Genomic DNA, 26,565 nt, shown 5'->3' on the forward strand with positions numbered 1-26,565 from the left:
ATAAAGCACAATTCATTTTGAAAATATTTGTACATTTAATCAAGGGAACTTTTAGCAAAACTATTTATACTCTTGTTCATTTCTTACGAACTAGTGAGTATCACCAGCAGATAGGCCTGATAGTTGCCACTCTTGGAGAAAATGGGTTTTTGTATGTATAGTACTCCTGCCTGAAGCTTTCCAGACACCTGCATATTCATCTTCAGAATACGCTTTTCAGGCAGACACTGGCAGTCATCCGATATTCATTTTGCAGTTAGAGAAATCTAGACATGAAAAAGGCTTGGGTCATGGACCCAATCTGGAAACCCCACATCCTGGGGTCCCTTCTTCCATTCTCTTTCTTCCGGGGAAAAAGATCCCATAACAACCTCAGAAAGAGCGAGTGTTGGGTGTAGAAGCCCACAGATGCATTTTACTGGGGAGACAGAGGTTGAAACTGCAGGTTCCAAATCCTAAGTCATTCTTCTTACAGGCACCTGTCTCTGCGCACCCTCTAAATCCACTTCACGCCATCCCTCCGCCCTGGAGGGGTTTCCAGGGGTTTCTGCGGTTCTTATGTCAACAAACCCGTAACTCAGAACATCTTGGTTTCTTTGTATTTCTACTGTATTTCTTTTGTATTTCTAGGCAGCACAAGCACAAGGAACAGCAGTCAAAAAGGAAGCAGTGTTTTAAGCATCAAGCAGAAAAGCAAAAGGGAACTTTATATGGAAAAGCTTCAAGAACATTTAATCAAAGCAAAAGCATTTACCATAAAGAAGTGAGTGCCTGAACACACTTGCATGGGGCGTTTTATTTTAGGGCCAGGAAGCTGGTATCAATTGTTTGATATAAACCAGGACTAAAGCGCAGAGAAGTTACTTCTCATATCACAGATACCATCTGCTTAGGGCAGAAGAAAATGACCCGTTATCTTATTGTTCTTAATGGAGATATAACTGACATATAATACCAGGTTAAGTTGAGGTGTACAACATAATGGTTCGATATATGCAAATGCTGGGGAATGATTACCACAATAGTCTAGCTAACGTTCATCACCATGTATAGCCACAAATTTTTTTTCTTATGATGAGTCTATTTAAGATTAATGTATGGTACAGGATTAATTAACTGGTGTCACCAGGCTGCACATTACAGCTCAAGACTAACTTATTTCATAACTGGAAGATTGTATGCGTTGACCCCCTTCACCCATTTGCCCAGCCCCCACTCTGGCAACAACCAGAGTTTTATTTATGTATTTATTTTTTATTTTTTTTATTTATGTATTTATGTATTCTGTATTTATGAGTATGGATTTTTGATTTTGATTTTTCTTTAGATTCCATATATTAGCGAGATCGTATGTTATCTGATAGTCTCTGACTTGTTCCATGTATAATATATATATTTCGATGTATGCCATTGTGTGTGTATGTACACATTTTTGTTTTCCATTTATCCATCAATGGACACTTATGTGGCTTCCCTATCTTGGCTATTGTAAATAATGCTGCACTGAACCTGGGGTGCAGACATCTTTTTTGAGTTAGTAGTTTTCATTTCCTTCAGATAAATACCCAGAAGTGGAATTTCTGTCTCATATGGTAGTTCTATTTTGAATTTTGGGGGGAGCCTCCATATTGTTTTCTACCATGACTGCCCCAATTTACATTCTTACCAACAGTGCACGAGGGTTCCCTTCTTTCCACATCCTCACCAACACCTGTTATTTCTTATCTTTGTGATGATAACCATTCTAACAGGTGTGAGGGGATGTGTTGCTTTTAAAAATCAGTTTTCAGTGTGTTTCACTTTTATATCCATTATGTTTATAAACACAGTTTTCCCATTTGAATAGAATAAATGATTTCAGGATTCCTGGTTCAGGATTTCCCAAGCATCATCATGCTAAAACCCAACCAGACAGACAGGGGTATGATGTCAAAGTTGGAAGGGACTTAGAGAAACACTCTCAACCAAGAGAGTGGAAACTAAGGTCCTATGTCACACAGCTGGTCTCCAGCAAAATGCTCGCCATCCCATGTCCAAGTGCCAGGGACACAGAGCAGCAGATGAGCCATAGGAATGGAGGAGGTTCTGGAGGGATAGCCCTGAATGTGGGCTCCAAGACCAGGTGGGCCATCCAAACTGAACATGGCCTTGAATTGAAGGCAGAGGCTGGACAGAACAAGGTGCAGTCAAAAGCCCAAGGCACCACCTGGGAAGAAGGAGGGGCACAGGACCCAAACAGGAGAGGAGCAGGGACTACCTAATGTGTCCCTGGTGTTTGAGTCAGACTCCAGGTCTAAGCACTGCCATGTAGCCCCATACAATTCTCACCCCACCCCTGAGTCTCAGGTCTGCTTCTTACCCCAGTTTTCCGGTAGAGGAAATAAAAACACAGAGAACTAGGGAGCATGCTTAGGGGCTCCCAGAGAGGGAGTCATTGAATCGGATGACAAAGCCCGCACCTTGAGTCCTGAGACCACTGTTATGCTTCAAGCATGAGAAGAGGCCTGTGGTCTCATCAGCAAAGAGGGCTAGAGTGCCTTCCTTGGCAAGGAATTTGTCTATGCTCTTTGTTAGAGCAGGAACCCTCTGTAGCCGACTCTGCTGAGCCTGAAGAGGGAGGTGTGACCTGCTTGGAAAGAGGGATGCAGAGGAATGGAATGATGGCAATATCTGGTCATTCCTCCCATCCGCCCCTCCTGAAGCAAGTGCTGGGGGGTCTCTGTTTTGCAGGACTCTGCAAATATATGTGCCCATCAGACAGTTCTTCTATGACCTCATCCACCCAGACTACAGTGCTGTGACCGACGTGTATGTGCTCATGTTCCTGGCTGACACTGTTGACTTTGTCATCATCGTCTTTGGCTTCTGGGCCTTCGGGGTAGGTTGGGGACAAATGCCACCACACGTCCAATGAGTAAGAGGGATGCTGTCCTGTGAAATGCCACTCATGGGTGAACCTGTTGTTTCCTTACCAGAAACACTCAGCAGCGGCAGACATCACCTCTTCACTGTCGGAGGACCAAGTTCCTGGGCCGTTTTTGGTGATGGTCCTCATTCAGTTTGGAACCATGGTGGTGGACCGAGCCCTATACCTGAGGAAGACTGTACTGGGAAAGGTCATTTTTCAGGTCATTCTCGTGTTTGGAATTCATTTCTGGATGTTCTTCATCCTGCCTGGTGTGACTGAGAGGTAAGGTGGAAGCTGGAGACGTGTACCCCCTATAATGCAAATATATTCCAGAAGGTTATCATCCCATAGGCATGGCCACAACAAAATCACCAGGTACAGATGGAGGCATGACAGAACAGCACCATGGGTTGGAAAAGTGAGAGGTCTTCATCAGCATTAAATTCAGTGTGACTCCAAAATGTGAACTGATTCCTCAAAAGCATTTTATTGCATGTCCATATGTATTCATGGAAATAGGGTATTCAGAATGAGAGGAGTGACAACCTTAGAGATCTGAGTAAACCAGGATTCTCCCATTGTCATTGTCTCCATACCTTAGTAGACAGAGATGAACTGGGGCATGGTCTTACAGGCATTCCTAAGAGAATGAGAGGATATCAAACTATGTCATATGAACAGTGGATAAAAAAAATGGAGACCTTTTAGTAGAAGAAAATATAGAGGGGTGGTGGGTGGCAGAGGACAGTGGTGTCTGCCACATAGGGTAGTTGTAAGCAGCAACGTGACAGAGTTTGGAAAGCACCTGACAGGGAGACGGTAGGAGAGGGAAGCGTTCATCTCCATGACGCCATGATGCTGCCATTGTTAATAAAGCTATTGGTGCTGGTTAAGATGCACTAGAGATGAGGTTGGAGTGGGAGAGGCACATAAAAAGAGGAGACTAAAGGTCGATGGGGAAAGAGCTAGTGAGATCCTTAGAAGTGGCTGGCTCCTGCATTTCCCTCTGTCTCCTTGAAATTCGATCTCCAGCCATATTGAACCTCTTTAGTTACTTAGAGGGCACCACATTCTCCTGCACCTCAAAGGAGGCTCGATGCTCTTCTGACCCACAACCAACCCACTCTCTCCTCACTCTAGATTTCCCAGGCTGCCTCCTCTGGAAATACTACTTGGGACCAAGCCGGTGCTTAATGCATGAGCAAATGGTGGGTCAGTGGATAGAAGAGAAACAAGGGGGACTAGTATAAATGGGAGGTAATGGGAGCAAAGAGTCAGCACTAGAGGATGTGGGAGCACCCCTATAATGTAATAATAATGATCTATTTAATTAACATATCATTAAAAGTCTTCACGTTTAACAGGAAAATTGATCTTTTTATCATAACTCAAGCTCATGAATAACAAGCCAATCAGGCTGGCTAATGCTTTTCCAAAGTGTGACTAGAAAGTAATGAAAACTTCTCTCACTTACGTGCTTCATAACTTGACTCAGATGTCTTTCCTAACAAGGAAATTCAGATCTCTTCTGACAATGTTAGAGCTACTTGTCTGCTCTCACCCAGTGGGCTAGGCTCTAACCTTTTGATTTTAGTGGCAATGCAAATGTTTTAAAAGGGAGAATGGAATTAGGATAATTTTCCATGAGTCTGAAGTAGAACTAAGTAAAGAAAGTATTTTTTCCCCCAGAAGACTACCAACAGCCCAGTAAGTTTTTCATGCCACACTGTGTATGGGGAGAATGAACATAGGTTGGCTGATAAAAATGATTCAGATTAAGGCAAACGTTTTGTAAAAATACTAGAATTTATTCATGAGAACATTGTGGATCTTATTTGTTAGTCTTTAAAATAGAATAAATGTGATTTTCTAAATAAATATTTTCTAAATAAACTACATTCAACACCCATGGTAGTTGGATGATGAATGTTGATTATTTCTGTGACATTTGAAAACATCAACACACATTCTCCATCAGCCTTCCTAGAAACTCTTAATTTCAGAGTGAAAGAGACCTTTAAAATATTTCTAGACCTACTAATTCCACAGATGAAGGTGGGTGAAAACAAAACAGAAGAGGGATCTCATCTCCCAAAGTCACTCAGCTAGCTAGTAGTGAGACCAGATCCCAATCACAGACCTCTTGATCCTATTGTATGCTACACCTTTCCTCCCATGAGGAGCATCCTAATCTCACTTCCAAGCAGGTTTGTTAAAATAATATAACCTACTATTCATTATGCACTTATGAAAAGAATTTAATTTTTTCACCCCCCCAGAAGAGAGCTCCAGAACATCGATCTTGCCCTGTCTCGATAGAACAGTCCTCAACAAAGCCTGATGCTTCCAGGACTATGGCAATGGCGAAGCCCTAGAGAATCCTTTAGCAGGATCAAATCACCAAATAGTTGGGTCATTCCCGCTTGTATGAGTTTCTTATTGATGCTGTAACATCAATACAGCATCTTATTGATGCTGTAACAAATTACCACCAACTAAGGGCTTAAAACAAAATAAATTTATTACCTTAAAGTTGTGTAGGCCGGACGTCTGATACAGGTCTCACTAGACTAAAATCAAGATGTTGGCAGGGCTGCATTCCTTTCTAAAGGCCCTCGTGTGGGTCGCTGGGCTGGCTCGATTGGTTAAATGACTACCTTCAGCTCAGGTCATGAGCCCAGGGTCCTGGGATCAAGCCCCACATCGGGCTCCCTTGCTCAGTTGGGAGCCTGCTTCTCCTCTGTCTCTGTTTCTGCTCTTGCTCACTCACTCTCTCTCAAATAAATAAATAACATCTTTATAAAATAACAAAAAAATAAAGTCTCTAGGAGAGAATCCCTTTACTTGCCTTTTCCAGTTTCTGGAGATGCCTTCCTTGGCTCATGGCCCCACCTTAGTCTTTAAGGCAACCTCAGTGCATGGAGTCCTCTCCTTATTGCATCATTCTGAACATTCCTCTGCCATCTTGGCTGCTTCTGAGCACAGCTGCGAAATATTTCTCCCTTTAAGGGTCCATTAATTAGATACAGCCCACCTGGATAACCCGGGCACTCTCTCTACCTTGAAGACCTTAACCAGTCTCAAGTATAAAGTCTTCTTTGCCATGAAACATGACATATCCATAGGTTCTGGTTATGCTGCCGTCACTTGTTAACATGAAAATGATTCATTTTTTTCTCCAGATATTGTTACTGAAAACTTAATTCATTATTGTGCAAAAGAAAACATTCATTAATAGTCATATTGTCTAAATCCTCTCAAAACAGGAAAAGAGTAAGGGAAGGTACACATTGGAATGTTCTAAACCATACAGAAAAAAATTATGGCTACTGGTTATAATATTGAGTATCAGGAAGCTCTGATGTTTTGAATAATTAAACTGAAAAATGGCATTTCTTGTGTATATGCATATGATTTAGTGCACAGACTTTCATTAGGTGCCTACAGTTAACAAAGCCCTGTGTGGCCGGAGCTCTGGACGATGGAGAGATGAGTAAGGCATGATTCCAGCCTCCAGCAATAAAAAATGGAGAGATCACCAAAGAAATAGGTCTTTCAATATGGGACAAACTTAATGTCCTTAATTAGATCTGACACGATTACTTCAGTGACTACGGATTAACTGTGATTTATTCCAACTTGATTCATTTTAAGGTTGTAGGAAGGGAAAGGTTGGTTTGTTTGTTTTTAAGTTTTTATTTAAATTCCAGCTAGTTAACATACAGTGAAAAATGAGTTTGGGGTATACAATTTAGTGATTCATCACTTAACATATAACACCCAGTGCTCATCACAATATGGGTTGGTCCTTTTAGAAGGACTAGAAGACAATACAGTTTTACGTCTTTGATTATAATTTTGATAAATATAGAGTTTTTCCTCATGCAGTTATTGTACAAATTATTTGTAAAAGCCAAGGGCATTTCCCTGCAGAATTAAAAGAATGTTCTTTCCTACTACAATACCAATAGATACAGCCCCAGAAAGGAAGAAGAAAGGGATGGTTGAGATGGGCTCTCTGTAAAGTATCTGATGTATTTATTAATAACTTGTCAAGTACTAGATCATGGTCAAATATTTTTAATTTATTAGAAACTGAAATACCAAAGCTGGTTTCTTCACAGCAGAGACACTTATAAGCAATATTTTGGAGATTTCTATGTATTGAGATCTACATGGAGGTTCCCAGGCCCCTGGGACACAAAGATTCATGTGTTCCTGGACGGTTCTTAGATCTGTTCAACTAAATAGCTATTTTCAGCTAAAAAATAACACATGTCTTCTTCTAATGTTAAAATTAAAAGTTAACAAGACAAATCCAAAATACAAAGATTAATATACTACAGGTGTAAAAAACTTTAAGTGCTGCTCTTTATTTTAAACCCAGGGAAAATGATACCTAGCTAGTGCTTGCCGAGTCAAAAGTCTCATGTTTCATTTCCTTTTAAACATGTATTGACTATGTTTGATATTCTTGTAGAATTCTGCCTTAATCCAAAGTTAAAAATGGTCCTGTGGCTCACCCTCCTTTGAAAAGTGTTTCAGATTTGTTTCTGCTGTGAAATTTAGTTCCACCAAGTTTTTCCTCCAACTTATCCTAGTATTTATGAACTGTCCAGCACTGTGGGTCTCTTCATCAATTATTCCCCACAAGAAAGGACTGTGATCTCTATTGTTGGAGACATCATTAAGAAAAGAATGTTAGGGGGCACCTGGGTGGCTCAGAGGGTTAAAGCCTCTGCCTTCCGCTCAGGTCATGATCCCAAGTGTCCTGGGATCAAGCCCCGCATCAGGCGCTCTCCTTGGTGGGGAGCCTGCTTCATCCTCTCTTTCTCTGCCTGCCTCTCTGCCTACTTGTGATCTCTCTCTGTCGAATAAATGAATAAAATCTTTAAAATAAAAAATAAAAAAAAGAAAAGAATGTTAGATCATGGAATCATAGATTTTCAGAGGTAGGGAAAATCTTCAAATAAAATCATGGATGTCTTGATCATGATGTCTTGAGGAGTAATTGCTATGGTTTATAAACACAACTGGAACCCACATCTGGGTTTTAAAACTTTGTTAATCAATGACCTATCTCTCTCTATATATATATAGCAAAAACAAAAACAAACAAACAAAAAAACAGGGGGAGGAGGTAATTCACTTCTCAGAATACTTTCTCCTACATCTTCCATTTATGGGTCCTTTGTAGTAAAAAAAAATGCATTTTTTAAATTAATTTATTTATTTTTTCAGCGTAACAGTATTCATTGTTTTTGCACAACACCCAGTGCTCCATGCAACACGTGCCCTCCCTATTACCCACCACCTGGTTCCCCCAACCTCCCACCCGCCCCTTCAAAACCCCAGGTTGTTTCTCAGAGTCCATAGTCTCTCATGGTTCGCCTCCCCTTCCAATTTCCCCCAACTTCCTTCTCCTCTCCTTCTCCCAATGTCCTCCAAAAATGCATTTTTTGATGAGCTTTGATTTGGAACATGGTAGCAGCATCTTCCATGTTGGGAGAAAATATTAGTAAATTTGCTTTAAAATAAATGAGTTTAATTACGGTATAAAAAACTGAATAATACACTAATACATTGGAGGCACCATTTATATATATATATTTTTTTTAATTATTAGATTTTCTTACCTTACTTTTTGCCTTTAAATTTATCTATGTACAGAGGATTCCTTACAATTGGCTGGATTGACTCTGAGTGCCAGAGGGTCAGTTAGGCTTTTCTTTTTTTTAATCCTAAACTGATGTGCTGTTGTACCATTATTTCACTTTCCTGTGTTTTTACATTTTAGGAAGTTCAGCCAAAACCTGGTTGCTCAGCTTTGGTACTTTGTGAAATGTGTTTACTTCGGGTTGTCTGCCTACCAAATCCGTTGTGGCTACCCAACACGAGTCCTTGGAAACTTCCTCACCAAGAGCTACAATTATGTCAACCTCTTCTTGTTTCAAGGGTAAGAAAGGGCACTCTGTATTGCCACAGTCACTCACGGAGGGGAGGCTGGAAAGAGAAAGGCATTTGTTTTCCTCAGGAAGAAACAGGAAGGTGCAGAACGCTGACATAGCAATATGGAACATGACAGAACTCTTCATGATGTTCGACAAAAGACAGATATGCCTCCTTAAGTAAATTCCTGTGGATAATTGACACAACCTGACCAGTATATTGTTCTAGAATCAGCCACATGGCTTAATGTTCTATTGCTGTATCCTGAGTAATTACTGTGGTAATATTTCAGGATGAGAAATAGGGATACATGATCTCTAAGTATTAATATATTTCTGGGCACAATGGAACAGAAATTTGGAATCTGGACTCTTTCAAAATACCGTTGGGATTTTGTGTTTACAATATGTGCCTCCATTGACGAGGGCCATTTATTCCACCTAGTGTCAAACTAAATGTCACATGACTTGTTCCTGATAGTAAGTTAGCTACTCAAACGAAGCATATTGGCTCTTTGTTGAGGATTTCTTTGGTAGTAGCTCCTCTCTGTTCCCTTGGAAATTGTACCACAGCATAAAAGGCCAGGCTGCTCATGGCACTGCTGGTTTTTCAATTGTACCAGACCTAGGGATGGTGACATAGTCACAGAAGAGCTGTCGTACATGCTCAGTGAGTCATTTGGTGTTGGTCTGAGGATGGCCTGGTATTTCTTCCAGGTGTTGGATTAGTGTTCACTTGGCAGAGCTGAGTGGCCTAGGGGAGAGGCGCTGAGGTGCACCTGGGCTCTCCAGCCAGAGAGAAACTCTGTGTTAGTCAAGAAACAAGGAACAGCCTCCAGACCCAAGAGGAGCCCAGGCCAACCCATTCCTAAATACAAGAAGCAAAGCCAGAATCTTATTAAACTTGGGCACTGACTACATCCACCAGGTGTGGGCTCTACTGTGTGCCACCAAACACATGTCCTGCTCCCTCTGACTGCAATCATTTGTCCTCATCTTTCAGGCACCAGTTAGGTTTAACTTTTCCTATCTCATTCAGCAGCAAAACCCCAATGTTCAATAATCCTCTGACCAACAAATTCTCATAAGCAAATGTATAAAAGAGTAAAATTATGGGGTTTTTTTTTGCAGAAGATATGTTCTGAAATATAGAAAATCCTAAAGACTCAACCAGAGAACTGTTGAAAGTAATCAATGAATTCAGTATAATTTGCAGGCAGTAAAATCAACACCCAGAAATCAGTGGTGTTTCCATATGCTAAAAACAAAATATCGTGAGGGTGGGGAGGACCAAAGAAAACGATCTCATTCACAACGTCACCAAAAACAATGAAATATTCAGAGATAAATTTAATCAAAAAGATTTGTACAATGAAAACTACAAAGCTTTGGTGAGAAAAATTGGAAAGGACACCTTCAAACATATTTAAAAATGGAATCCTGGGGTGCCTGGGTGACTCAGCCAGTTAAGCATCTGCCTTCGGCTTAGGTCATGATCCCAGGGTCCTGGGATGGAGCCCTGGGATCAAGTCCCTGCTCAATGGGCAGTCTGCTTCTCCCTCTCCCTCTGTCCCTCCACCCACTGCTTGTGCTCTCTCTCACCCTCTTTCTTGAATAAATAAAAAATTTTTAAAAAGAAAAAAAATAAATAAAAAGGGAATCCTAATTTGTTAAGACCATCAACAAAAAGAAAAAAAAATAGAAAAATGAATGGGCAATACTAATTTATACATTGACTCATGATGGAAAGAGGTTGTAATTCCCAGTTGCATTTTACCATAAGGGTCACCCTGAGAATTGTTTCTGAGTCATAGGACTAAGATGACAGAGAACTACATGAGCTCCTGGGGTTGGGAGGGTGATGGGGGCCACCCCACAGCTATCTGTCTAACAAGATGTGGCTTCTGGCAGGTTCCGCCTCGTTCCCTTTCTGACGGAGCTGAGGGCTGTGATGGACTGGGTGTGGACAGACACGACCTTGAGCCTTTCCAGCTGGATCTGTGTGGAGGATATCTATGCTCACATATTCATCCTGAAATGTTGGCGGGAGTCCGAAAAAGTAAGCCAGAAAAATGCCTTATCCCTTTTTGTTTCCCTTCCATCCAGGCTGGTTATGAGATTAATGTGAACCTCTGCGAGTTTTGTAGCCAAATAAAAGGGGACAGGGGGACAGAAACAGTGAGGATCTTTAAGTGTCCCATTGGTTTCCACCCTCTGGACTTGGGAATTTTGGACTCACTGTTGCCTTTAGGCAGCAGTAGCGTCCAGATGTCTTCCCCTTTTGGCAAATGTATATTGTAGTTATTTTTAAAAGAAGAAATGATATATTGCTGTGTGACCCAATAATTCTTAAATGGTTCATTGGGGAGCAGAAGGGAATGTGGTACGGTAGAGAAAACTGAGGTCAGGTGGCTTGGACTCAGGCTCACCCTCTGACTCATTCTTTGATGAGCGACAGAACAATATGACTTCTTTGTACAGAGGAAATTGAACTGCAAATATTTGATTATTCTGTTAGATTGAATATTAAGATTTAAATATGGATAGATTTGCTGTTATTTATTGGATTTTTTCACAAGTTTAACATCTGAAACAAGAGTCTGTTGAATAATAGCAACAGGACTGCTCAACGATAATTAGCTGAGGTGGTATAAAATGTCTATAAAATGTCTTTTTTTTTTCTCTTCTCCATAATACTCTCTTTGGAAAATTTCCTCTAGTCTGTATACTTTCTAGTATGTTCTGTTGCTGCTTCTGGGAATTTCAGCTTCATAGGGCAGGGGCCCACTGACCTGTGGGCCCTGTGTTTATGGGTTTGTGGGAGTGAAGGAGATAGGGCTGGCAATAAACTTGAAATCATAGAGCTTGTACTGATTTTTAAGGAGCAGAAAAGCTGTTAAAATGTCAGAATAGGGGCACCTGGGTGGCTCAGTGGGTTAAGCCACTGCCTTCGGCTCAGGTCATGATTTCAGGGTCCCAGGATCAGGCCCCACATTGGGTTCTCCACTCAGCAGGGAGCCTGCTTCCCCCTCTCTCTCTGCCTGCCTCTCTGTCTACTTGTGATCTCTCTCTCTCCCTCTCTCTCTGTCAAATAAATAAATAAGACCTTTAAAAATAAAATAAAATGTCAGAATATGGTGGGGTGCCTGGGTGGCTTAGTCAATTAAGTGGCTGCCTTTAGCTTAGGTCATGATCCCATGGTCCTGGGATTGAACCCAGCATTGGCATCCCTCTCAGCAGAGAATCTACTTCTCCCTTTCCCTCTGCCTGCCACTCTGCCTACTTGTGCTCTCTCTCTGTGTCAAATAAAGAAGTAAAATCTTTTTTAAAAATGACAGAATATGAGAGATATGAGAACTGTTCTACCAAAAGGACTTTGAAGGTAACAATCCTGGTGACAAAGCACCTGGAAATCATGACAGATGAAGAAGAGTAGAAAGAACCAAGAATTGTTCTCTCTGAAGTAGAAAAAAATGGAAGGAGGCAAAAACAATACGCATTTGTAACTATTTGAAATACTGGGAAATAGAGGAAATGTCTGAATTTATTTGCAAGGCTCAAGATAACAGAGTTTAAGACAAGTTTGGGAGGGTGCATATTGCATGGAGCACTGGGTATTGTGCATGAACAATGAATTTTGGAACACTGAAAAAAATTAAATTAAAAAAAAAAAAGACAAGTTGGCAAAAGCTCTGGTAAGTTCCAGTGGGATATGAAGAGCTTTCTAACAATCGAAGCTATCCCATCACAGCTTGGCTGCCTCAGGAGGTATCCATGTATGTATACACGGTGACACTAGGAGAACTCACACCCTGGACCCTCCCTGCTGGGAGGTACAGGTTCATCTCCAGCCCCAGGAGCTATTCATTCAACAATTACCATATCAGTTGTCTATGGCTGCAATCAAACAGCCTCAAACATAGTGGCCTAAAAAACATATATATATATATATATATATATATATATATATATATATATATAGTTCTTATGAGGCTAGAGAAAGATGAGCAGTGAATAAACATACCACATACATATAATATATATTTATATATAAATATATAAAATATTTATTATCTATAATATCTAATGAATTAATATATAATTAATTAATCAATTAATTAAATATATTTTTTAAAATGAATAAATTAAATATATAATATGTAATAAATATATATATATATATATATTTTTTTTTTTAGAGAGAGAGAGACCATGCAGATCAGGGAGGGGCAGAGAGTGAGGGAGAGAGAAACTCAAGCAGGGCCTATGCCAAACACAGAGCCCAACATGGGGCTTGATCTCATGACCCTGAGATCATGACCTGAGCTAGTCCCTTGCTTAATTGTCTGAGCCACCCAGGCACCCCAAACTCAGTGGATGAAAAATAACCACCAATTCCTTTGCTCACAATTCTGCAGATGGGCAGTGTGGGCCGGATGCCACTGGACAGACTTGCTGACAGGTCATCCTGTGGCTGCCTTTTCAAAGGGACCAAGCACAGGCAAGAGAAAGGCCAGAGAGAGAATCAGTTCAAGGGAGAAGCAAGTTGAGAGGATAACTTTAGAATGGAGAGGATCCGTACCTCTATAGGTGTTAAGGAAAAGAATAGTAGAAAAAAGAAAAGCAAAAGTTCTTAGTATTAAAGCCAAAGGAAGAAGGTCCGGGTGGGGATCAGGGCGGGGCAGGGGGGGTTGGTGCTTGGGGTGGTCTGGGGCCTGGAAAGCATGGAATCAGAGGCCTGGGTGAACAAGTTAGTAGGGAAGAGGACCGGCCATCCTACAGGAAGCTAGAGAAAGATGAGCAGTGAATAAACATACCACATAGCTCGACCTCTCCACGAAATAAATGAGTTCATGTGTTGACAGCAAGGGGGAAGGACGACATCCCAAGAGTCAGGGCCCGACCCCAGGGGCACCGGAAACAGTGAGATACTACTTCTGCTGGATGAATGGGTGGGGAGTTCTTATGAGGTAGTCTCTCCGTCAGAGCTCACAGGACTGTCCCATGTTGATACGGGGTCACTTTTCATGGAAACAGCTGTTTCTGCCCCATTTGTTGGCTCTTACAAGCCTTTCACTGTCTTTGAGCCAACAGGTGACAACCTTCTTAATACCATGGTGAGAGGTGACACCCATTGTCTGTCCTCCTTGTGAAGGCTGGTGTCGCTCTGCCCTGGAACTCTAGGTATTCCTGCCCATGAAAAGTTTACAATCATTGCTGTTATTTTATCTTCAAGAAATAAAAAGCCTTGTTTAATGTATCACCCCTACTTAAATGTATACTTCTATCTTATGCTAAGTCAAAGGGTATTTCAGAGTATCAATATTTTAAATCACACCTGGTAGAGCTTTCTGAGAACTTATGTGTTGGGGAGGCCAGCACCAAGGGAGTCTGAGCAAATCTGGGACTCATTTCCACTCTGTCCCATCGGAGACTGAAGCCTTACCAGGGACAATCTCTTGTCTAGTGTGAAGCAGAGAAGTAAGCTTCTTTTAACATTGACTTTTCTTGGGGATTACTCTGGGTTGAATATACTGTGCTCCAGGGGCTTTATGAATATGCTTATGAAGCCAGAACAATTTCCTGAAAGGCAGAGTGTTGGCATATGAACACCCACAAATGCAGGCCACTTGGTTCTAGTCATAGTTGACTTTTCTTTTTTTATTTATTTATTTGAGAGAGAGAGACAGAGAGCGTGAGTACTAGTGGGGGGAGGGGCAGAAGGAGAGGGAGAAGCAGGCTCCCACTGAGCAGGGAACCCAATGCGGGATCAATCCCAGGACCCTGGGATCACGGCCTAATGACCTAAGCCAGTGGCAGACACTTAACCAACTGAGCCACCCAGGCATCCCCCCTCATATACACAACAATTTTAAGGAGAAAGTCTGTTAGGTCCCATTGGTCCCTCATGGTAACACAGTGGAAATGTGTTGGGAGCTCATTACAGCTTCACATAACCACCTAATTTCATAGAATGGGGACAAGGTTGCTCTCCCCACTTCAGGGTGAGTGAAGTAGAATCAGGTCCCAGTCAGGTCCTGCAGGAAGAGCAAGGCATCCTTCCCCCACCTATTTCCGACACTGGAAGCCTGAGCCCTGTGTGACTTCTCTGTTGCAGAGATACCCGCAGCCCCGGGGGCAGAAGAAGAAGAAAGTGGTGAAGTATGGCATGGGAGGCATGATCATCGTTCTGCTCATCTGCATCGTCTGGTTTCCCCTTCTCTTCATGTCCTTGATCAAATCTGTGGCGGGGGTCATCAACCAGCCCCTGGACGTCTCGGTCACGATTACCCTGGGAGGGTACCAGGTAACTGCTGTGTCCCTCCCCCCAGTTCTGGCTCCCCTGCCCGCATCTTTCCTGACCACCAGCCACAGGATGTTCAGTTAGCTTTTGCGGCCAGATTCCCTCCCCCAGCATTTTATTATTTTTTTTTAAGATTTATTTATTTATTTATTTGACAAATCACAAGTAGACAGAGAGGCAGGCAGAGAGAGATAGACAGAGGAGGAAACAGGCTCCCCGCCGAGCAGAGAGCCCGATGCGGGGCTCAATCCCAGGACGCTGGGATCATGACCTGAGCTGAAGGCAGAGGCTGTTAAAGCCTGAGTCACCCAGGCGCCCCTCCCCCTGCATTTTAAATGGTCAGCATATGTGTGGCATATGAGATAAAGCACAGAAGATATTGAAAGTGTAGTTCTGTTCTGGCATGAGGTGCTGGAATAATCACTTCCAAAAAGAGATCCCTGAGGCCAGTTGCCATTGGGTGCACAGTGGGTGATGATATACTGTGTAAATATTTCTCTTTTAACCCAGGATGCAAAGACGAGCCTCGGGAGTGTTGACAGCACTGTTTCTTTGTTTTCCAGCCCATTTTCACAATGAGTGCCCAGCAAAGCCAGTTGAAAGTTATGGATCAGCTAAAGTTTAATCAGTTTATGAAAGCTTTCTCTAGGGACACTGTAAGTAAATGCGTGTAGTAAATGTCTGTGAAGACCTTTCATCTAGGTGAGCTTATGGCTTGTCACTTTATTCACTGTTCTGCTGTGGCTTGTGGTGGTGGGAAGGACTCTTCAAGGATTACCAGTGGCCACTGGCCACTTGGATAATCTGAGACATTATGTCTGTATTATTGGATAGAAGTGTCAATAAACATAATTTTAATTCAGGACATTTTAATGTAAGCTCAACAGATGTAGATCCTCTTTTATATTTTTAGATGTTTTTAATTGCGGTAGATACTGATCCCTTTGACGACCAGGTCTATTCTGAGAATCTTATCTTTAGGGAGTAATTCAAAATATTGGAAAAGCTCTATGCAGGTACCTGCTTGTGATGGCATTCTTAGTATATGAAAGTTGGAAGTTCCATAAGTAGAGGCTGTTGAATAAATTATGGCAAATGTGTCTGGTGAATCTGATGGGCCCTGGCTTCCCTAGGGTGGATGGCATGGGAGAAGTGGGCTACCGCTTTTCATTTTAGTTACATGCTGTGTTGTCTGAATATTTTCCAAGCAACTTCTTTTGTAATACATAATAATCATTGCAAAGACCAACATGGCATGAACATGTCTCAAGATAAGACATAAATGAAAAAGAATATATGCTATTATTTTTAAGTGATGTTTAAAAATCTCCATTTCCTACTGCATGTATTAGTGATAATGTCCTGGTGGCAAAGTTGTGGTTGTTGTATTCTTTTCTCTCCATTGTAAACTCAGAATAATATGAGAAATTGATTCTTCATAATTAAAATTTGTTTTACAAATAATACTTCCCTATTTAAAGAAAATGATTAGGCAGATGGAGGCTTAGCCCCTTTATAAAATTATCAGCCTCTAATGCACACTGCCCAGACTCATCTCAAAGGATGTGCAGCTGTGAAGGTAGGACCAAGATGTTGTGGGTGGATTAAATTTGACTGTCTCATGAGAGGAACACCCCAAGAGTTAATAAGTTTCCTGCTTAGTGGGGAGGAAAAAATGACACCAAATCCTTTGATTTGTCTTTATTAATTGAAACGATTCTGTACCTGTACTGTACTGAGATTGCTCTGTGTCACTGGGGCTGCCCATTCCGCATGCGGAGGGGAAAGTAGTACCATGGAGCACCAAGCCCATCCACTGTAGAAACTCTCCTTCCATAGGAAGAAATCCTCATTCAGCAGTCAATTAAAAGGAAGAGCAATTGCTTTATTTATATATCACCATGTCTATGATATATTTATGCGTGTGTATTTGTGTGCATGCAGGGTGCTATGCAATTTCTGGAAAATTATGAAAAAGAAGACATAACAGTAGCAGAACTGGAAGGAAACTCAAATTCTTTGTGGACCATCAGCCCTCCCAGTAAGCAGAAAATGATAGAGGAACTCATGGACCCCAATAGTAGCTTCTCTGTTGTTTTTTCATGGAGTATTCAGAGGTAGTTACTGTCTTTCCATGTATGATTTCTCCCTTTCCCCCCAATCTAAACTCGGGGCAGGGGTGGGAGGATAGAAGGACAGAAAAATTCAATTGATGTGGGGTTTAATTGACATCATGCTTTGGGAACATTCATTTGATGCTACAGCTAAACTTTTGTGTTTATTAAATAATGATCTGCCTGAGAATCTCTGGCAAAACTAAGAACTTTATAGTTTTCCTTTTTCCTGCTAACTTCAGTCTTTAAAGAGAGACTGGCAATGAGTTCTGTTGAATAAGAGAGAGAGGCAAAGTGAAAGGGAAATGGGTAAGGACTCATAAAAATGAAATAGCCTGGATGGTGGTAAGATTTCCCTGAAAGGGTGAAGTTTGTTCTTCAGAATTAAGAACTGGCAGCCTCAGGAACCCCAGTTCTCACTTGCATCCATCCCCCCAACATGGGGAAACCCTAACAGATTTTTTTCTCCGCACGTAGTTTGTGCGAGCAGCCTGGCAGTCCCAGGAGGTGAGAGCTGAGAGAGACTCCTTCCCACCTAACCTAAGCCACTGGCCAGCATGCAGGCACTACTTCGCTCATTTGTTATTTTTTTTTAAGTTTTTATTTAAATCCCCGTGAACATACAGTGTGATATTAGTATCAGACGTACAGTATGGTGATTCAGCACTTGCATACAATACCGAGTGCTCATCACACTTAATCCCTCCTTAATCCCATCACCTACGTCCCCCCTCCCACCTCCCCTCTGATAACCAACAGTTTGCTCTCTATAGTTAAGAGTCTGTTTCTTGGTTTGCCTCCTTCTCCCTCTCTTTTTTTTCCCCCTTTGCTCATTTGTTTTGTTTCTTAAATTCCACAAATGAGTGAGAGCATATGATGTTTGTCCTTCTCTGACTTGTTTTGCTCAACATATTCTCTAGCTTTATCCATGGCTTTGCAAATGATAAGATTTTGTTCTTTTTGGTGGCTGAGAAATATCCATACACACACACACACACACACATCCATATATATATATATATATATATATATATATACCACATCTTCCTTATCCATTCCTAAGAGCATGTCTTGGGAAAAGTTCTCGCATTCAAAAACCCAGTGTGTTAGTGAAGTACTCAGGATACCCTGACAAGATAAGCTAGTTGGAAAGGCTTAGTGTTTGTTCGTTTGTTTGTTTGTTTGTTTTTTATCACGGTCTTATGATTTCAGGATTCTCTGGAGGCTTATTTGGGAAGTCAGGTGATAGGTGCATTTGGGTCCATGATTCCTGGTTTCTAGGATGAAATTAAGAAAAAATCATGATAGGTACCTAGGAAGCCTTCTCCAATCTAAAATGATTTCAAAGGGTGCTGTTCAGAATTGAAAGAACTCCTTCCTAAATCTTATTTTCTCCTTTAGAATTTATATCCCAAGTTCCTCACACGAAATTCTGGACTGCCAAAAATTTATTTTCTAGCCTTTTCTTTAAAGAGCTACCAAAAAATTAACGACATTAAAGATCAACTTTTGATTGAACTTTCTTTTTAAAATGTGGATTCTATTAGTCAGCATGGAGACTAACCTCATTGGATTAATATAAAGAGTGTTGCAGAAATTCATATAGAGCATCAAGACGGTTTCTCTTTTAGTCAGCAGACTGCCTCCTCACATGCCGTCTATTTTAAAGGTGTTTGTGGCCTCCCTGGGGTTTACTAACTTGGTTGTCTAAGAAGCTGGACATAAAGGTGAGGTGGACAGAAAAGGTTGGGGTTGACAGTTGTGGACCCAATGAAGACTTGGTGAGATTAATAAAATAGTCAAGTGAATTTTTCAATCTCTCTTCCATACTTCTGACTAATCACTGACATTGAGCCCTTTTATCTTTCTTCACAGAAACATGAGCCTGGGTGCAAAAGCAGAAATAGCAACTGATAAGCTATCTTTTCCTCTTAAAAATACTACACGTAAGAATATAGCTAAAATGATTGCCGGCAACAACACAGAAAGTTCAAGAACGCCCGTGTAAGTGATTGCTCCTGTTCATTAGCTTTAATAGATGGCTATGTCTGGTACAAAATTTTCATTTGCAAATTCACATATGCAAGAAATGCAACTTTCTCCATTCTCCAGTAACCCAAGTGGATCTCTACTTGGAGATCTCATTATGTTACATTAAGACAGCTCTGTGTTCTTCCCCTCTCCCTCTCTGTCCACCTAGCCCTGGGAGCCCTGATCTTGTCTCTAGGTAGCAGACCTTGCTTTTATCTGACCATAATCACCAAAAGCCAAGGAGAGCCCCTGGGAGACCGCTCTCCTACTCTTACTCCTGACCTGGGCTCATTGAATGCCTGGCTAATGGATGGGGGTACAGGGAAGACAAGGAATAAAGGGAAATTCGGCAGGGGTTTTGGGGGAAACTCTATCTTAATGTATTATCTTGCCATATAAATACTCCACTTCATACAAATCCAAGCTGGGATGTTTAGATTCTAGTATGAGAACTAGGAGGAGGCAGCAAAATGCTACGGGTGCAAAACCGCTAAATCACATTCACCGGCCAATGTCTAGTTCTGACCTCCAGTCTGCCCTGGCCCCACTGTGCTGCGCTGAGCATCAGAGCTGCCGTGATGCAGTCCTCACACTGTTTTCCCTAAGACGGCATTTTTTAATCACTACTGTTGAAGGAACCTCAAAGACTGTCAAATCTTCCCTCATCATTTCCCCATGAAAGAACAAGCCTAGAAGGACAGAGTGACCTGCTCACGTTAATCAGTTCGTCCTCTGCAGAGGGAGGGTCAGGTCCAGGCCACCATCTGTCTCGTCAAGCCTCAATCTTGTCACTAGATAGATTCACGCAGTCCACTTGATTATGGATATAATTATATACCTACATAGAGTACAGACATAGATCCCAGCAAGAAAGACAGCCCCTTGCTTCAGAAACAGTCACAGGTAGTTTTTAAGGCATTAATAAGCTCATGTACAGAATTTGCCTAAGTTTTCAAATAGAACCACTAAATTTGTTTGGCTTCAGAAATTTCTGATTATAATGGGACCCATAAATTGTGATGATACCACATTGCGTAGAAGTACAAAGACTCACTGTTACTTGTTTGAGATGAGGTAAAAGATGGCAACAAAAATTCAATTTTATGTGGATAAAACAACTAAAATGTCATTACCCCCCCATTTTTTTTTCTGAACACACAGGACTATAGAAAGGATCTACCCATATTACGTGAAAGCACCTAGTGATTCGAACTCAAAACCTATAAAGCAACTTTTGTCTGGTAAGGATGAGAAGGAATTGTTTCAGAACTCTTCTTAATTCTTTTATCAGTGACTACAGTTTGCATTTTCAGCCTTTCTCCAGCTGCTTTCCAGTTTTCTTTCCCTGTGAGACACGGCGTACAGAAGCCAGAGGAGCCAGTCAGGCACCAGGAACCATATTCTTCATGGTTTTCATTGATATAGAACATGATTGGCTTAAATCTATGTTCTAGCAGCTTCTGTTACTGATTCATCAGTCTATTCACTTGTTTCTATTAACGTCCATCTCTTAGGCAGAAAACTGCCTAACGTAATATTAAATATGAAAGCCCTATGTTAAGAACAATAAAAATGGAACACGAAATGTATTTGATTCAGCCCACGGGTAGTTAAGTATCAATGTCAGCCTCTAGGGACTGTATGTACCCCCAAAAAACAGTGATGGTAGCATGTTGATGTTTGGGGATTCTTAAGCATTAATTACTAAGCATTGTTTGACTTCATCAGTTGTCTGGGTCAGAGCAGATGGGTACATATGGTAAAAGTAAAAGGACAAAGCAGTTACCCAAGTCAAGTTCACTCCTTTGCCAATGTGGGCCGCTCATGGTCATCAGACAGTGTGTCAGGCACTGGACAGCAGGCTCCTTGAGGCTCACGTTTACCTGGAAAGATGGAGATGTAAATGAACAGCTGGAAGGTCCCTTGGAGACCAGCAGAAGTAAAGGTAGGATAGAGGTTCAGAAGACAAGCATGGCTGGGTCCCTCTCTATGCTCTTCTTCCTCAACAGTCAATAAATAATACGTATGTCTTCCATGGTAATTGTGAGATGCACTGAGTACTTTGGTATTTCCATTTCGGCCCAGATAGTTCTAGAAATGCTTAGTCCAAGGGCATAGATTTCTCAGCGATCAACCATTCCCTCTGAAATACTACTGTCCCTCAGTGGGCCCTTCACAGCTGCTGATCCCCTCATCAAATGATCCTGCAAGCCTGCCAGGGCCCTCCTTCAGCTGCCCCCCTCTCCCTGGCAATGGGCTGTAATGTTCACCAATCCCCCCACTTCCTTTCAACTTCAGGAAGATGGGACTCCTCCCTCCAGGGTCAGCCTCACCTTGTGCCCAGATTTCCAGCCCTTCTCTACCCTTATTTTCCCCTTTCTCAGCCACATGCTCTGTGCTCCCCAAACATAGGCTTGTTGGCTATGGATCATTTGAGATCCAGCCAACGAAGTCCTTCTTCCCCAGACCACAGGGTCTTGTGCTCTTGGTTCTTGCCAACACAATAGCTTTTCTGATGAGCTGCTTTACGTAGTAACGTCTAATCTTTAGCATAGGTTGGTGGTTATCACCAATTTACGAAGGAGGAAACTGAGGCTCAGGGTGTGAATTACTCAGCAGAGGTTATACAACTGATATGTGAACAAACTAGATTCAAACCTAGGCCAGATGTCCCTTCTTAGAACTCTCTAGATTTCAGAACCAAAGTTCTTTTTGTTGCTGAGCATTCTGAATGGTTCACATTCAGGCTGGGTAAGGGTTTCTTTATCTTTAAGACCTTCCTACCTCACTCTCCATCATTCCGTCCATCTGTCCGTCCATCCATTCATCCATCCATCCAATCCAACCATCAAACAGACATTCATTACCAGGCACTGTCCCAGATTCCTCTGATCCAGGAATTTAGCAGGAAATAATGCAGACGCAGCCCCTACCCTCACAGTCCACCACCAGAATTCTCAACCGAGGCCCTATTACCATTGATGGGGGTGGTATTTTCTTAGAAAGGCCTACTCAAAGAACTCCAAGCTTTCTTCCACCCTTTCACAATTCTTTTATATTGACTCTGTGCTCCAACAAAAGCAATCATTAACCACGCATCATGGATTTTCAGAACTTTACTGAGCTTCACGCCATCAAGCCCTCCTGAAATAGCCTCCTCTCCTCGACCATCCCCACTTACTGAAGTTCTCACCCCGCAAAACTCAGCTCAGAAGCCATCTCCACTGGGAAGCCCTCCTGGATCCTACCAAGGAGAAGTAGTCTCCCCATGCTAACAGAACTTGTGGGTGCAGGTCCTGTTGTGGTTGCCTCATGCCCATAAGTCACACTTGTATACATGGCCTGCTCCTGTTGAGATAGGGAATCATGCTGTATGCAATTTTGTAACCCCTCATCACCTGACAGAGGGCCTTCTTCTTGAAGACACTTAATAAATGCCGGTAATAGGATTGAATTAGTCAATTCACTAAAAAGTTGGTGATTTTGGATTTTTAAATGTCTAACTAGTTGTTTGGAATTCTCAGCAAAGACACTCAGGTGATGGGTCATCTTTCTGTCCTGTGACATGTCTGCCATGCTCACTCAGCAGCAGGGAGCTACCTGTTTAGTGACAAGGAGAAAACACGCACACCTAGGGCCCACTTTTCTTTCTCTACTCATGTTGTTACCATGTCTCTGTGTCCTACTCATCCAGGCACTATACACCATGCTATGGATAGTAATAATTTAAAAAGTAAGGGTTTGCCATCTGAGGACTGCTGAGCCTAAATCTTAATAGTCTCATGCTAACTTGATTTCATTTTACTCCTCTTCCAGAAAATAATTTCATGAATATCACCATCATTTTGTCCAGAGACAATACAACTAAATCTAACAGTGAGTGGTGGGTTCTCAACCTAACTGGAAATAGAATATACAATCAGCATGCCCAGGCTTTGGAACTGGTGGTCTTCAATGACAAAGTTAGCCCCCCAAGTCTGGGGTTCCTGGCTGGCTATGGGTAAGAACTTATTTCGTAGTTAACATTTACAAGAGTCTACTTCTGTATCATATAAAGTTGAGGATGGGAAGCCTTGTGTCTTCCCAGAATTCTTGAACTTAATAGATGAACATTAAAATTCATAGGTTATTGGCCCTTCACTTAAAAAAATGAAGAACCAGAGTCCCAAAGAAGTCGAAATGCCTGATGTGAGTAATACCCTTAAGGACAGGTCTAGAAGTCATATGTCCAGTTTCTTCACTCTACACCTTCCTGTTATGTTTGAGGCCATTCAGTGTTTAGACATAAAAATTGATGTTGGGTTACCTCTTCCGTTTAGATTGCCTTCTGACCTTAGCAGACATGGTCTCGGTCAGACGTCACAGTCTGGGATATGGTCCGATGTCCAGAAAGGTCTGAAGCTACTGTTTCACAGTGTTCTGATCCTTAAATGCTAGGACACATACATCCCCAATAGGACATGAACATCTGTTAAGAAATCATTGTCTATGCAGAATTGTATTTATAAAAATAAAGTGCTGGGTGCAGAAAAGTATGTATAGTATAGTGGCATTTCTACCAAATATATTATGTAATTTCTTTATTTAATATATGCAGTAAAACCACCTGAAGTTCATCTGTGAAACTCTTAACATCGGTTATTTCCAAAATTTGAATTTTTTTTTTCATTTTCATTTTTCAAGTATTATAGTTCTGTCAGGGAAAAACTTTAAACTTTGATCAGTTTATCATATCTTCTGTGGAGTTGGAGGGAAATACTGTGGTTTTTTTTTTCCTTTTAGATATGTTCTATTAACTGTATTTAACTGGTAAATACAATTTCTACTTGATTTTTTTTTTCAGTATCATGGGATTATATGCTTCGGTTGTCCTTGTGATTGGGAAGTTTGTCCGCGAATTCTTCAGTGGCATTTCTCACTCGATCATGTTTGAAGAGCTTCCAAATGTGGATCGAATCCTGAAGTTGTGCACAGATATTTTTTTAGTTCGAGAGACAGGGGAACTGGAACTAGAGGAAGATCTCTATGCCAAATTAATATTCCTGTACCGCTCACCAGAAACCATGATCAAATGGACTAGAGAAAAAACAAATTGATCATTTAAGACACAGACTGCAAGTCAAGTTAACATTTGAATTTTTTTAAAAAAGCACAATATTCTCATAAGAGCTAAGCATTTCTAGTTGGATGGAAATGGTTTCTCTTTTGACAGGTGGTCAGAAGGAGCTGACTTCCTTTTGCAGTCTAAGCTACCTTGCAAATGAAGGCGCTGTTGAAAAAGTTATTTGTAATTCCATTTCTCCAAAATCAGGGCTACTTGTTTTATGTTTTAGTCAACAGTGTCTTGTGTTCTGATTGACTATGCAAAGGAATCATTTACAGATCTCCTCTCTCAGAGTAACAGGAGAGAAGATGAAGGGAGAAAGAAAGACACCCGTGTTTTTCTGCACGGGGACCGCACCCTTCCTGAAGAGATGCTATAATGGTGGACACTGCGCTCTGTCACCAGTGGGGAAGCTGTGGTGAAGAGAACAGATGGGACTCAGCACACCCCAAAAATATGCAACAGCAATAGGAGGCTGAAACTCCTGAATGGATTTCTAGGGGGAAATGAGAAAGGGAGCTAGAGACCCATGAAAATACCAGAGGAAGGATAAGCCTCGTTCTAAGCAAAAAGTTAACATTAGTGACACTCTTACTGCCTTATCTTAACTGAAGACTAATAAAAAAATCTTTCCATTAAACACCAGTGACTTCTCAGGAAAAAAAAAAAAAGCAGCAAAACAAATATGTGGACCGGCTTTGTTGAGACCCAGCTCATGACCCGCTTCCGTGAAGGTGGCTGTTCTGCTTCAGAGTTCCTGCTCCTCGTCAGACACAATCTCCAGGTAGAAAGATAAAAATGGCGCCCAGCTAGGTGTGGAATGAATACTCTGACTTTGTAACTTTTACTAACTGAGGTCATGAGCGTTCTTCTACCTTTCCCTCTCCCCTTCAACACGCTTTTCCCATTTCAATGATTTAAGGCAATGGTGTTTTCCAGTATGTGACATTTTCCTCCCTGTTTTTCAGGTATATCAAAGAGTTTACATATTCCAATTCACATTTTTACATCTGAGACGGGTTTTTTAAGTTCATAATTATGGAAGAAATATGTATATTGAGCTTGGGGAAATAAAAAAAATGGCCTTTTCTTAAATTATTATTGGTAATACAACCTCTTCATTAAATAACAATGTAGCATGAAAATTTATGATTGAAATGTAGTTTTCATTCTGTATTAAAATACAGTTTGTGAGGAATCATCGAATGGAATAGAATACGTCAAAAAAAATGATCCTATGTACTTTGGGTTCAGGACTGATTTAAAATAAAGCACATCTTGCAAAGTCAGTTCAAGAATACTCTTCATTCTGCCTCTTTTGCATGAAGTAGGAAAAAAACTGTTTTCAACCCGATGTAAACAAGGTGTTTAAAAAATCAGCTGAGGGAAGAATTCACTTCTTGTTGGTTTTATTTGTCTTTCTCATGTGAATAATGAGATTATATTATTCTATATGAATAATATAAGCAGGATGCAACTGGTAACAAATTAATTTCCAAAGAGTTACAGTGAATCCAGAGCTGTTGAGTGTCTTCTAGAAGATTAGTGCATATTTGTTCTTCAAATGTGAAAGCCAACCTACTTCCGCCCTGAGGAAATCAAGTCCTCCAGTCATTTTAACAATAAGCTCTGACTACTTAGGGGAACTCTTTGGACCACATTCTGATTCCCCAACAACAGCAAGGATCATTGTGCATATTTCTGCTTGTGAATTCTTTCTTTTAAACATGTCAACTCAAGGGGATTTCCAGAAAGCTCGTTATGACACATTTAAGAAAGAGGAGAAGGACGCAATGTTCCTGAGAAGAAAGCGTAAAGTTAAAGTACCCCAGAAAGCTCATGTTCCTCAAGAGAACATTTTCCAGGGTTGAAGAAAAACCTTCCCCATGCGTCAGAGGGGAAAATGTCGAAGGAAATTTAAAAACTAGAAATAAAGAAATGTAGAAGTTATGTGCTTCCTTCAGGGAGGCATGTGGAGGCTAGAGGGGACATGGCAGAGAGTGAAGAGATCTGCCGGCTCCTGTGGGGTGGGGAAGCCCCAGGCCAGCAAGTCACTTCCCCCTCAGCCTCGTATATGTGACAACATGAAGGGATTACTCTCCTGTGCCAGCCACATTCTAAGCCCTGGCCCCGTAGGCGGCCCTTAGATTGCTGTC

General features: G+C 41.4%; 1 protein-coding gene across 5 annotated transcripts in view; it reads left to right on the forward strand.

Moving 5' to 3' along the window:
• PIEZO2 (piezo type mechanosensitive ion channel component 2) overlaps positions 1-25,679 on the forward strand; it is a 456,862-nt gene extending 431,183 nt beyond the window's left edge. For 4 of the 5 annotated variants that reach the window (XM_046025850.1, XM_046025845.1, XM_046025846.1 and 1 more), the window contains 12 exons: positions 631-763; positions 2,731-2,878; positions 2,976-3,190; positions 8,706-8,864; positions 10,768-10,915; positions 14,975-15,163; positions 15,724-15,816; positions 17,105-17,277; positions 19,150-19,278; positions 20,467-20,546; positions 23,122-23,305; positions 24,149-25,679. In XM_046025850.1, coding sequence (XP_045881806.1) covers positions 631-763; positions 2,731-2,878; positions 2,976-3,190; positions 8,706-8,864; positions 10,768-10,915; positions 14,975-15,163; positions 15,724-15,816; positions 17,105-17,277; positions 19,150-19,278; positions 20,467-20,546; positions 23,122-23,305; positions 24,149-24,401 — 1,904 coding nt within the window. In that variant the 3' untranslated portion in view covers positions 24,402-25,679. Of the gene's footprint in view, positions 1-630; positions 764-2,730; positions 2,879-2,975; positions 3,191-8,705; positions 8,865-10,767; positions 10,916-14,974; positions 15,164-15,723; positions 15,817-17,104; positions 17,278-19,149; positions 19,279-20,466; positions 20,547-23,121; positions 23,306-24,148 lie in introns of those variants that run through there. The other variant, XM_046025849.1, reaches the window with a different exon arrangement.
• The last annotated feature ends 886 nt before the right edge of the window (positions 25,680-26,565 follow it).

This window comes from Meles meles, chromosome 12, assembly GCF_922984935.1.
Source record: "Meles meles chromosome 12, mMelMel3.1 paternal haplotype, whole genome shotgun sequence".
In the NCBI taxonomy this organism is placed as follows: Eukaryota; Metazoa; Chordata; class Mammalia; order Carnivora; family Mustelidae; genus Meles; species Meles meles.